At 44.1% G+C, this 14023-nt stretch overlaps 1 protein-coding gene across 1 annotated transcript; it reads right to left on the bottom strand.

Moving 5' to 3' along the window:
* Positions 1–6320: 6320 nt before the first annotated feature.
* On the bottom strand, positions 6321–13649 carry chst3b (carbohydrate (chondroitin 6) sulfotransferase 3b). Its single transcript, XM_068020350.1, has 2 exons — positions 13564–13649; positions 6321–7823 (listed from the first exon to the last, which is right to left on the bottom strand). Exons 1-2 carry the CDS (start codon positions 13647–13649, stop codon positions 6584–6586), a joined length of 1326 nt encoding a protein of 441 aa, XP_067876451.1. The 3' UTR covers positions 6321–6583.
* Between the last annotated feature and the right edge of the window lie 374 nt (positions 13650–14023).

Raw genomic sequence — 14023 nt, 5'->3', positions numbered from 1 at the left:
GCGGGTGCTAACTCCTCACTAGAATTTCAGGGAGGTATTACTGGGATCCATCAGATGGGTTTGGGGATGTCCAGTACCTTGCCCACAGAGACATTCTTTATTATAGCCTAGAAAGCAAGTATCAACTGGCTATTCAACTACAGAGCCATCCCAGTCAAGCCCAATCATCCAGCCCCGTTGTTCAACCCCAATGGATAGCGACTGAGGCTGGGAAACATCTTGGAGGAGGCAGGAAGAGATGGGACACATCATTCACTGAAAGTATCCAGTTAATTAAGACAGTTGTCCACAAAGTCAGCATCAGCAATGAAAAAAGATCATTTAGCCCGTGTTGCTTCAGCATTCTACTTGGTGCCTTGGTTGATATTTATCCCTCAATTAACATCACTAAAGCAGATTATCTTGTCATTGTCACATCCCTAGTTGTGGAAACTTGCTGTCCACAAATTGGCTGCCATATTTCCTACATTGCAACAGTGACTACACTTCAAACATACTTCATTGGCTGTAAAGTGCTGTGGGACATCCCGATATCATGAAAGGCACTATATAAATTTATTTTTCCCTTCTTATATTCACTCAGGACAAGAGGGTGGCATGAGTGAGGGGGGGGGGGGTGGAAGTGGATGGCGAAATGAGCAACAACACTGGCAAGAGGCTGGGGCAACTTAACTTCTGGGAGAGAGTTTAATTTTACAATTCAGGCTCCTGCCAGATTCCAACAGGAAGGACAAGATGGCCGCCAGGTAGGAATGGAAATTGAGTGACGTAGGTTGTTGCTGGGGCCCCAAGGAAACAATTGGTGGCGTAGGGTGAGTGTTGGGGAGAGAGGGTCAGACTGATATTGGTCATAAGAAGGGGAAGAGAAGCCCAGGACAGGGAGGGGGTTCCAAAGGATCCATTGCGAGGCCTGGAGGTACAGGAGTGCCACTCCTGGCCACAAGTAAACATTCAAAAATGTTTTACTAACAGAAGATGCTCAGTTTTTAAAAAAGAAATTCATGGGATGTGGGCGTCGCTGGCTAGGCCAGCACTTATTGCCCATTCAGAATTGCCCTTGAGAAGGGGCACTTAGGGATGGCCAATAAATGCTGGCCTAGCCAGCGACACCCACATCCTGTGAAAAAAGGCTTTAAAAAACTAGGCCTCATCTGGTCCTGGACTTGGGCAGAATCCCAAGCTGTAGTCAGCATAGAGTACGGCTTAAGGTTTAAAATAGTGTTGAGGTTCAAAGGACATCATCGCACCCTAACTTTTGAATATTCATGAGGCCCTCACCTGTTTGTGGAGAAAGTCTGATATGCTGCGAAAACCCCAGAGTTGCCAAGTCTCCAGGTCTCAGGAGTCTCCAGGAATTGAACAATAATTGCTGCACGTCAATTCAGGAGAAAAAAATCATAGGGGTATTATAAACAATTGTATTTTCATTTTCTTTGAACACTTTATTAGTTATAAAAACATTGGAAACTGGAAAAAGAAGGCCGATTGGATGATTCTTGACTGTCAAACAACTGATGCTCCCTTTCCAGTGGGCGTGGGAAGACTGTGCACAGAGAGGATAGAGGTGTTGGGCGACAAATGGTGGGATGGTGGGGGAGGGAGATCATGTGATGAAACCTCCAGGAAGTCATTGAAGCAGTGTTGGCCACCCTAAGAAACCCAGGAGTTGGAATGGTGACGGCAATGGGAATGGGAAGGTAAGTACTGTGCCCCTATTTCAACGCCTACAAGCCCAATTCTCTTTGGGGGCAGGGTGGAGGATTCTCCCTATATTTTTATTTTGAAATACTCCACTGTTATTGCTTGATAGACGATTCCAAACTTTCCGAACTCTTGAGTACAGAAACTTATCCCACTATTTGTTCTAAATTTAATTTTCGCTAACGCCCATTATATCATTCACTGTGCTGATCATTGAAGAGATAACCTGATAATCATTTACATTTACTAGAATGAATGACAGGCAATCTTGACTCTTGAACATTGAGCACTGTAGGATCTTGGGCGATTACATTTAAAAGGACACCAGCACATTGAAGAGGATTCAGTGAAGACTGAGTTGGTGATTCCAAGAATCAAAAACTGTCATTGATAAGTAGAATCTCACCAAATTGAATTAATTTCCATTGGAGCTATGACTGACAGGACAGTCTGTCAGAGGACCTCTATAAGTTCTTGTGAGGCAAGGTGATGTAGCATGTAGCAGAGGTTTAACAGGACTGGAGGATGCAAGTACAACATTAGCAAGCCTTACGCAAGGGCAATGATTTGACCTGGTTTCCCCTCTGATTAGCAAATAAGTGGAATAGATTCTCAAAGGGAAACTGTTCATTACCTCCTTCAAAATAAGCTGGAAAAGTACATGACTAAGGGCAGATTCTGCTAACTGTAAATATTGTCACAAGCAGTTATTGAGGCTGGGGATATAACATCATTGAACTGGGAATTGGATAAGTAGTTGAAAATGAAGATCAGATGAAATGGGGAAAGGGCAGGGAAATGGGATTAGTGTGGACTGCTTCATTGGAGAGCTGGAACAAGCACTAGGTCAATAGCCCAGTGACCTCTTTCTGCCCTGTCGTAATATCTATGACCTATAAAGATTATTTATAAATTGCATTATTTAAAAATGAAATTCTTATCATAATATGATAGATATAATGGAATACTATGCTTCCCAATCCTTTTTGGAATATCAGCAGTGCAATGCAACAAGGCTAAACGAATATTGCAATTTGAGTATTAAGCTTCAAGATAGCAAGCTAATTTTGAATTACATTTACAGTTTAGGGAGGAATTTCACTGGACTGTGATTGCTGAAGGTAGTATATAAATGCAAGTTATTGTTGCTCTTAAACTGGGGGAAACGGGAACTGTGTGACGGAAAAGGGTAAGTTTCATGGGGCTTATGGCCTTTACGCATGATGTGCCTTCTTACATAAGGACAGCTCAGCTCTGCTTACAAAACTGATAAGGTTGTCCTCGTGCGTGTCGACCACCTCCTGTACTGGCATGCTCCATTGCAGGTGGCCTTTCATAGTAGCGATGAAAGCAAACAATTGAATGAATAGCAACATAACTCCAAACAGTCCCAAACTGCCAGAAATAATTTGATATACGATTAATTGGCATTATCCTGTAGATATTTTCACAGCAGTCAGCCACATTCTCCTGTCATTGTAGTTTTGACTTATAAGAAAATGGGTAGCCAAAAATTCCATGGCTCTGATTCTGGTGTGAAGAGCTTAGCTTTAGGGATTGTGCTGGACTGAACTGGAGCCAAACCAATAACCCTGATTTAGCTCACAGGAAATGGCAGTGCTTCCACTAGCCTCTGGTTTGAACACTCGAGAGTACAGTTGTGGTAAAACAAGCGATTTGGGAATTCTCTGGCCTTTGAAGGATGAGGGCATTGGACAGGATCTCAGACAAGCAACAAGTGAAACTATAGCCATGTAATACCATTTGTTTAATGACATATCAGCCATCGTACAGAGGTGTTCCCAACTGCAGGTACAGTAAAAAGAAACACAGTATCAGAGGCTAACGCTAACCTCACACTCCTACATCCACAGTTTGTACACTCAATAAACAGTACTCTGCAAGCCAGCTGCAGAGTGACTCCTCAATACTCCTTATAAAGAGATCAGAGCCGAGACAAACATGAGGTAAAATGTGCGTCCTCTTACAGCAAGCATGGGTCTGAGTTTTGAACTATTAACAATGAAGACTCCTGCCATGCTTTGAACTGACTTGGAATGTTCAGTATTGTGTCGTTGTGATTACTAGGATGGTCCGAGACATTTAACTTAAAAACAAAACTAGCCAAGAATTCAGCAAGCTCACAAGTTTCCTCCTGTCGCCATGCCCGAAACTGCACTCACCAGAGCTGACCAATATATCTTCTGAGCAGCAACAGGAAAACCCAAAAACTATGTACAGTGAGCACAACTGAGCAGCTGCACTCTCCTTGGCATGTCACTGTGAAGCTCCGGCCTGGCCCACGTGTCATTACAAAGCTTTGGATCAGCAGGTCAGAGTTCACTGGGAGAAAAACTCTCCAATGTTGGAAAAAAGTACATAAAAAAGCACTTGAGGCACTCCAAGTAAAGTGCTGTGACAAGCGGTGTAGCATGAAGGCAATGGATGTGTGAAGGCTTAAATAGTTTTTTAAAAACAAAAAACACACAACCTTAAATAGATGAAGCCTTGTGCAACTAAAATGCTCCTTTCCCTACTCACTAAACTGCTAACTCGATTGGTCCAAGAATGAATACAGAGGACTCAACTTGTGGCTTTTCTTGTCCTTTGACCTTCCAGCTCTTCTCCAGAGGGATTCAGCCAATTGGTTCCAATCCTTTGATGCTGCTGTTAAGGCTGGTCCGAGTGGACGTTCTAATTGGTCACAGCTCGGCCCGCTCATCCATCTCAGTGGAGTTGCCAAGAAAAATAACTTTATTTCGCTGTGGCAACCCCCGTACTCTCAAGTACTCTCAAGACAGAGATGCGGCCAGTTCCAAAATCCAGTCCCATGATTCTCTTGCGTTTTGGACACCAAACTGGACCCCAAAAAGGACACCTGACCAGTGTACTGTGTTCTGATTGAATTATTACCAAATCAGGGAACAATCTAAATGTGACCCAACTGAGCCAGGTAAGTCCTAACCCAAAAGTCACCATCCCACCTGCTTGCTTCATCAGTGCTCTATGTCATGTATGGTATGGTAGCATAGTGGCTATGTTACTAGACTACTAATTCAGAGACCTGTGCTAATAATCTGGTGATATGAGTTCAAATCCCAGCTGGGGAGCTTAAATTTGGCTAATTAAATAAATTTAGAATTAAAAAACTCATCTCAATAATAATGACCGTGAAACTCCTGAATGGTCATTAAAAACTCCTCTGATTCACTAATATCCTTCAGGGAAAGAAATCTACTGACTTTACCTGGTCTGGCCAACATATGACTCCAGATCCACAACAATGTGGTTGACTTTTAACTGCCCTCTGAAATGGTCCAGCAAGCCACTCAGCTGTATTCAAAAAGGCAACTCACCACCACCTTCTCACGGACAATTAGGGAATGGGCAATAAATGCTGGCCTTGTCAGCGATGCCCACATCCCATGAGTATTGTACATGCACAGTGCAGATTGCAGTATAGAAGGATTGATGTCTCCATTAAAATAATGGGTGGAGCAGTGTCAAAGGGACATATTAATCAGGGTATTCACTTTTGTGTGTAAATGTAGAACACTCTGTCCAATTAACCTTTATGGGGCTGGGGTGTTAATTCTGATCTAACCTGCTGGTTGGGAAACACACAGGATTGGGTAGAATGCAGGTTTTACACTCCTCCCAATATTAACTTCAACAGTGGGAAAAATCAGGCAGGGTTTAAAACTAGGTTCGCTTCAGATCCCATTGGTTTCTCAATGGGTGGGTTCAGTTAAAATTACCACTATAAGTTAGTATTGTCAACAGGAATTTCTAAGACCAGTTCCCCATACTAAAGTGAATAATTTGGTTGCTCAAACAGGGACATTGGGTTGGCAAGCCTCACCAAAAAGAAGACCAGTTATTCCTGCAACATTGCAATATGTTGGATGGAAATTTGAGGGTGGTGTACAAAATCTGGTACACGCACCCAGCAGGTGAGACTCCCACCACCCCTGATACTTGCTACTGGCTCTTGGGGTCCAGTTATCTGTCATATTCTACAATGCACCTACTATATATCTTGAGAATGAGCAGGACATCATATATCAAAATGAAACATATTGTCAATGTGACTGTATACCCAATTCATTCTTGGACCAGCATCTGCTCTCTACAATATCACCTGGACTTATATAAATGTCTAAGTAGAACATATTTCACAGTTAGTCTGCTCAGACACAAACTGAAAATTCTCACCTAGAACCATTCAAAAAGGAAATCAAATCCCATTCTCCCACTAACAAAACAAAAATTGGCACCAAATATCTAAAATGTACTTCATAAACCTCAAGGTCAGACTTCAATTCCCTCAAATTAAGTCCCAAATGCCAATACCTACTGTCAAAAATAGAATCTTCAAGTCCTATAGACAATTCTATAATTGGGAGAGAGAAACTCCTTAAAATTCTATTTAAAAATATTCTATAACTTAAGATCAAAATGAATTCATGCCCTCTCCTATAATTTGATATTTCAGTCTAAAGCCTAAATTCAATACAAATAAGATTAAGTACCTCTGTAACCCTGTCTCCCAACCTAGCCCTAACACCACGCTACATCTTTATAAAATCAAGTCATAAAAATAATCTTTTCCTTAATAAATAAAACTCTCATATTGCGTGTGTTTAATATATCTGTGTTCCCATTATCATCTGTACTTCAGGCAACTGTTTTGTACTTTCCAGTGCCTTGTAAGGCCATTGCACATCCATCCATGAGATGCTAAGTTTGTTCTGCACCTTTGCAGGTCAAACAGGAATTTGCAACAACAGAGCTTCAGGTTTCATCTTATAAGGCTACAAAAACATAGGCGTTACTTTCAGCTATTTCCAGATGATTGCAACTTCAACTTTCACCCCCAAAATTAGGCCATTCCAAAGTTTCTATCTTCGAGCAGGCTGGCAGATCTGTTTGCAAGAGTTGCCGCATCTTTAGCCAGTTTGTAGCCAAACAGTTTCATCGCCGGCTCGCACACCTTTTGAACAACCTCAGCAATTTTGAAAGATAGAGTGAGCCGCCATTTCTCGAACTGTTCGGAAGAGTTTTTGTGTGTTGAGTAGACATTGTCACTGCTCCTCGAGGTTTGTGTGTTTATGTAAATCCACTTTTTTACCTCTGGTGTGATGGGAATGCCAGCAAAGCGATACATCTCGTACGCCTTCTTCAAGGGTTCCAAAGCTACATCCTCGTAACGAATCAGCATGAAGCGATCCTTCAGCCAAGGAGGCTGGCTGATGCCAAGCTGCGCTGAGGCTTGTAGGTTTTCACAGTTCCCTCGAAGCTTCCCGACCTCTTCGTCATTTGGCATTATTCCTTGGCTGGCCCATTTCTTCCAGGCTTCGTATTTACTTGGGAAGGCCACTATCCGGGAAGCCAGCACTGCCCTGGGATCACGGACCAGCTGGATGATTTTAAGGTTGATCCTGAAGTCTTCCACCAGTGGGCGAAGAAACTCCAGCTGCCGCAGGCGCACGGTTTTGACTGCCACGTGCTGCTTCTGGAGGCACGCCTGCATGGCCAGGGTCATGTTGAGCAGCCCGCACCGATGGAGTCGACAAGGGAACCTCTCGTTCGACCCTTGTTTGGGCAGCGTGCAAACTGGCCACTCGCACAACGACTTGCTCGAGCCACGCCGAAACAGAAAGGCTGTGACGTGCTGCTCAGGCATTGGTAGCAGGAAGCTTTCCAACACGTACATGTCACACAGCATCAGCTGCTGCACCACATCGCGATAGACGATGGAGGAGGCAACTGCATTGGCGCCCCTCGGCTCAAAGGTGACCGTCCTCTCCACATGCCACAAGGGTTCAAACAGGTAGAATATATTGCTGTTCTGATTGAAGAACTCGCCCACAAAGGAAGAGCCTGTCCTTGTTGTCGCCATCAATATCAAGTGCTTCCTGTCTGTAAGGTCCTTCATATCTTCCATCTTCATCCCAGCCTGCAGTGATGTGCAGTTTCTCTGTGCCTTCAGCACCGGCAAGAGGGAGGAGCTCATGCCAATGAGAAGGGAGTCATTCTCAGTCAAGGCTCGGGCGGAAATTGTGTTGTTTAACCCCACAAAGTCCACCTGTGGGAATTTCAATGTTAACTTGTCAGACACCCTGAATGGGGAGAAAGAAAATCTCTGTATTAATAGAATTGAATCATAAGATATTACAAATACGATCAACTGATAGCTCACCAGAATGATTAGAATCTTTCAATGGATCGACATAATAGAATCTATGAATGAATCAGGATTGTAAACAGAATTCAATTCATATTACAGATAAACAGACTCTATTGCTGAAGGCATGGTGGTGTTGTGGTTATGTTACTTGCCTAATAATCCAGATAACCTGAGTTCAAATCTCAGTTTATGACTGTAGATAATGAAATAGGTTATGCCTATTTGTAACAAAACAATATCCCAGCATCAACATCCTGGGGTCATCATACTAGAATCACCATTGACCAGAAACTAAACTAAACCAGCCATATAAATTCCACAGCTATAAGAGTGTGTCACAGGCTGAATATTCTATGGTAAGTGGCTTGTCTCTGAACTCCCTCAAACTTCTCCACCTTCTATAAGGAACAAGTTATGGGCATAATTGAATAATCTCCACTGTAACAAAACCCAAGAAGCTTGATACCATCAAGAATGAAGAAGTCAGCTTAACAATGGGCAATAAATGCTGGCCATGCCAGTGATGCCCACATGCTGAGAATTAATTGGGGAAAAAAATTCTGAATAGACAGATGAACAAATTGGGATTATAATTAATGCATCAGTACTGATAATGGAATCAACTGATGGATTGGGATTACATCAAGCATTTGTCCACAGTTATTGTTGGTGACTCCTAGCCTTGCGTATCTTAAGGCTTATAAGCCATAAAATGCTTGAAATGAACAAGTTGATTGGTGTCTAAAAGAGGACGAGTTAGATTCATGTCGTGCAACAGATCTTTTGTTTTGATGATTTTGGTCCACATTCACCCTCCTGAAACTATTTGAAACAAGAATGGTTTAACATCATTTTAGTTCAGATACTTCCTCAGTCTATGGCTTATCATGTGTAGTGAGACCGGTGTGTCGAGGAATCGTGCCCCTGACTTGTTCCTTGTAGCAGGTGGAGAGGCTTGAGTTGGTAAGGAGACTAACCATTTACCATAGAATATTCAGCCTCTGACACATTTTAGTAGCCATGGAATTTATATGGCTGGTTCAGTTCAGTTTCTGGGAGGCGGTCGAGTAATTGGCTGCCTCCGTATTCAATTAAGAGCAGCAGCCAGAATGGGGGTGTGGGAAGGCCAATGGGAGGGTCCAAAGGAATGGCCAGCTGGCAGCACTACCAGGAGACGTGAGCACTGCCGAGGAAGAAGGAGACTTAGGGGGCAGGAGACAAAATGGAGGCGCTAATGAGAGGGTCCAGAGGGAGTAATAAAAATCAAGGGTCGTCAGACTGGAGGGGGGAACCGCCATATTCAACAGCAAACTGATGACCTCTGACCTCCTGCTGAGAGACCACCTCTGAAGTATTGCCGGCCTCCTGACACAGCGGGAGAGGCCTGGGTATCGCCAGCAAACTTGCATCACTCTCAGAAAATGGTCCTGAGTTGAGGCCTTAGTTACCTCGATTGCCTGCCTGCCTCTGTCGAGAGGCTTGCTGATTCCAGTGGCAGCCCACCCCTGGGAATCTCACCCGGAAGCGGGACCACATCGGGGTGCCATCCCAACAGGATTTTCCATTACCTAGCCGGCCAGCACCCTCCCCAACTCCAAACCTGCTTCCACAGGGCCAGGAAAATTCCTCCCATTTCTTCAACACTTTACATCGTCCCCTCTGTTATTGCTAAATCAACAATAATGCAAAATGTGCCTTTAGCTTCTCTTTTCTACAGGAAAGGTGATGGACGTTACTGCCAATTTTCCAAGTTCAAGCTAACGGCAGAAAGCCTCCCTAGACTGTACATATTCAGAGCACACCACACACCATCTTCCATCTGTTGGATGATCACAATCATGGCAGAGCCGAAAGCCACAGCCAACAAGCAAGGCTATCACAGTGGCGCAGTGGTTAGCACCGCAGCCTCACAGCTCCAGGGGCCCGGGTTCGATTCCAGGTACTGCCTGTGTGGAGTTTGCAAGTTCTCCCTGTGTCTGCGTGGGTTTTCTCCGGGTGCTCCGGTTTCCTCCCACAAGCCAAAAGACTTGCAGGTTGATAGGTAAATTGGCCATTATAAATTGTCACTAGTGTAGGTAGGTGGTAGGGAAATATAGGGACAGGTGGGGATGTTTGGTAGCAATATGGGATTAGTGTAGGATTAGTATAAATGGGTGGTTGATGTTCGGCACAGACTCGGTGGGCCGAAGGGCCTGTTTCAGTGCTGTATCTCTAATCTAATCTAATCTATCCAATATTAGACAATTGGCCCGTTGAGTATGACTGCAGCTTAAGTTGCATCAAGCCCATGTCCCACTACACTTTCAGTCTAACTCTCTGTCTCCATGTGTCATTAAATCCACATTCTGGTCTGATTTTTTGTGTGGCCAGATTTAGGGGGCTTTGTCCAGGTTTTCAAATTTTCTAGTTTGGCCTCTCTACAAGCATGTGAGATCGAGCAGAGCTGAAGCCAGAATCATTTTCCTCAGCATTCTCGCACATGACGAGGAACGGGTAGCATCTCAAGTAGGTGCGTACGAGAAATGAACCAACGAAAGCTGCTTCATGGAGTTTCGTCAAAATTATACAACATTCTGCTGTCGTGTAAAAAAAAAACACATCCTGCCCTACTCCTTCCTCCTCTTCCTTTCTGATCCCCGCAGCATCTGATACGCTCACTAACCCAACACCTTCCCCTAGAGTCACTGGACTCCCCCCTTCAAATTACAGCTGTCCTCACATACACTTTAGTACTTGTGACTAGAGCATCTGTTTTACACCTTGATCGAAGAATAAAATGATCGCCAGGACGTCCCTGCTCTATTTCGAAATAGTGCCTCATGATCTTATATATCCACCTGAGAGGGCAGACAGTCCCTCAGTTTAATGTCTCAACAAAAGACGGTGCCTCCAACAGCGCAGCACTCCCTCAATACTGCACTGAAGTGTCAGCCAGGATTATGCACTCAAGTTTCTGCAGTTGGACTTGAAACTACAACCGTCTGATTCAGGAGCAATCAATTCTACCACTGAGTGACAGCCAATACCTTGGACTTTACTATGGACCCTTAAAGGGTCAGACAGCAACTCAGTACTAAGCCCTCTCTAGACCCTGATGAATTTGTTGGAGCCCACTAGACTTGTCAGTCACTGAAACTGAGCTAGAAAAGCAATCTTGATGCTAATTAATGACAGATTAGACAGAAAAATGACCCTCTACACTGAATGCATCATTCACATATTTAAAAACAAAAAGGAAATGAAAATAAGTGTGTGGGGTTCCAGTTTTATTTTCTCTTCTTTATTCTTTAATGTTGTACTGCTGCTTAAAAAGGGTGGGGGGGGTGGGGGGGGGGGAAAAGGGATAGACCGAGTAATTACAGGCCAGTCAGCCTAACAGCGGTGGTGGACAAATTATTTGCAAAAATTCTGAGGGACAGTATACATCAGCATTTAGAAAGATATGGATTAATCAAGGACATTCAGTAAGAATTTGTCAAGGGAAGGTTGCGTCTGATTAACTTGATTGAATTTTTTGAGGTGGTAACAAGGAGGGTCGATGAGGGTAACACATTTGATGTAGTCTACATGGCTTTTAGCAAGACTTTTGACAAGGTCCCTTATGACAGATTGGTCAGAAGATTAAAAATCTATGCGATGGAAGGAAAAGTGGGAAGCTGGATCCAAAATTGGCATCAGTGACAGGAAGCAAGAGTGATGGTCGATGGGTGTTTTTGTGACTGGAAGGCTGTTTCCAGAGGGGTTCCACAGGGTTCAGTACGAGGTCCGTTATTTTTCCTGGTATTATCAATGAATTAGACTTAAATGTGGGGGCGTGATTAAGAAGTTTGCAGAGGATACAAAAATTGGCAGTGTGGTTGATAGTGTAAACTGCAGGAAGATATCAATGGACCGGTCAGGTGGGCAATAAAATGGAAAATTGAATTCAATTTGGAGAAGTGTGGGGTAATGCATTTGGGGAAGGCAAACAAGACAAGGGAATATGCAATTAATGGTATTTTACTGAGAAGTGTAGAGGAACAGAGGGACGTTGGAGTGCATTTCCACAGATCCCTGAAGGTGGCTGGACAGGCAGATAAGGTGGTTAAGAAGACTTACGGGATACTTTATTAGCTGAGGCCTAGCGTATAAGAACAGGGAGGTTATGCTAGAACTGTATAAAACATTAGTTAGGCCATGGCTTGAGTACTGCATACAGTTGGAGTCACCACATTACAGGAAGGATGCGGATTACACAAAAGAGGATACAGAGTAGATTTACGAGGATGTTCCCAGGAATAGAGAATTTTAGCTATGAGGAAGGACTGGATAAGCTAGGGTTGTTTTCTTTGGAACGGAGGAGACTGAGGTTTAATTCAAGTGTATAAAATCACGAGGGGCCTGGATAGAGTGGATGGTGGATAGCAGAGAGTTCAACAACCAGGGGGCATAAATTTAAAGTAATTGGCAGAAGGATTAGAGGAGAGTTGAGGAGAAATGTTTTCACGCAGAGGGTGGTGGGGGTCTGGAACTCACTGCCTGAAAGGATGGTAAAGGCAGAAACCCTCATCACATTTAAAAAATACTTGGATATGCACTTGAAGTACAGAGCTGTGGATCAAGAGCTGGAAAGTGGGATTAGGCTGGGTAGCTCTTTCCCGGTCGGCATGGAAACGATAGACTGAATGGCCTCCTTCTGTGCTGCGTGTTTCTATGAGTTGTTTTTTGTTTGTCAATTTTGTGCTGATCAAGACGCTAGATTTTGCGCTGGAGAATGGAAAACATTGCATTTAAAGCTCTCTCTGCCTAGTTGCCCTGAGGAGATGGTGGTGGACCTTCTTATCAGGAGCTTCAGGGCTTGTTAGGCCACTTCAGAGGATAATCACCACTGTCAGCATCATGCCATTAAAGCTATCTCTGCTCTGCCCCAACCATGTGCCTCAGGTCCAACCACAAAGTAGGTCCCCCTACTGCACAACAGCCTCCTACGGCCTGAGTGAGGCCCTTTTACATTTGAAGACTGCAGTCAGCAGCATTCACTTCTCTTGGAAATACAGGTTGACTATAACCTTTGCTGCTCCAATGGGCATGGGAGACAGAGTTTTTTAAGTCTCGCCAGCTGCTGTTAGGTCTCCATTTAAAAGTGGAAATAAAGAGCCAATGCTCTCACCATTAGCAACGGGAATCCTAGCTCCACAGCTGGTCTTTGTTAAGATAAAAGCGAAAGGGGAGATTCCAGTTCCCCACATGCACCTCACCCCCTCCTCTATCACACCACCACCTGGCCTCACTCCCTCCTGTGTTTCACTCCCTGCAGGAAATATGAATGAGTCTTTTGGGGGATTGTCAGTTTAGTTCTAATTAATGCCACATCGGCGATATTCAGCAACTGGACTGTCTCAGTCTATTCCATACACCGGGTCTGGAGCTCAATCCAGGTCCCAAAGGGTTTTGTTGAACACGCTCAACCAGATTTCCCCCAAATCCAGCTTTTCCATTGAGGTCAAGACCTGACCAGGATTGTACAGGAACAGCAGACAACCAAAGAGACCTTATTTACATGGAGTTATATAAAAATCTACAGCACAGTCATTAGGCCCAACTGGTGCCACAAGAGGCTCCTCCCACTCCTCTTTATCTAACCCTACCATTTCGGGAGATATGGAATATGAAGGAAGGGGAAGAAGGCTTACCTTGAAATGATATTGTTTTCTTTCTCAATGATCACAAGGGCAGCAACAAAAAACAGAATAATTGCATATTTGATTCTCATTCTCATTGCTACTGGCTGGGAGTCTGCAATCCTGGTGCAGTCACTGTACGGGGAGGCCCTGCGTACTTGAATGAAGTCCTCAGTAGTCTGTCAGCGATCCTGCAATGCTTGCTTCAGTGCCAGGGCAATGCCAGTCTACCACTGAAGGCATCGGTTGCGTCAGCTTCCACCTCTCCCCAGCGACAGCAAATTGCGCTGCAAAGATAACACAGAGAATGCAATTTTAACAATTGGCTCTTGCCACCAGACATGCTAAACCTGTCCCAGTGCTCCTTCCAGTTGCCAACTCTGGTTGAATGCATTCCTGAAGGTTTTATCATCTTGCCCCTAACTGCCCTCCCCACGCATTTGTCACTGGTCGCCTGACACGTCCACCCTCA

This window comes from Heterodontus francisci, chromosome 42 (genome assembly GCF_036365525.1).
Source record: "Heterodontus francisci isolate sHetFra1 chromosome 42, sHetFra1.hap1, whole genome shotgun sequence".
Taxonomy (NCBI): Eukaryota; Metazoa; Chordata; class Chondrichthyes; order Heterodontiformes; family Heterodontidae; genus Heterodontus; species Heterodontus francisci.
The sequence above is the reverse complement of the archived record's forward strand: the minus strand, read 5'-3'. Positions and strand labels throughout refer to the sequence as shown.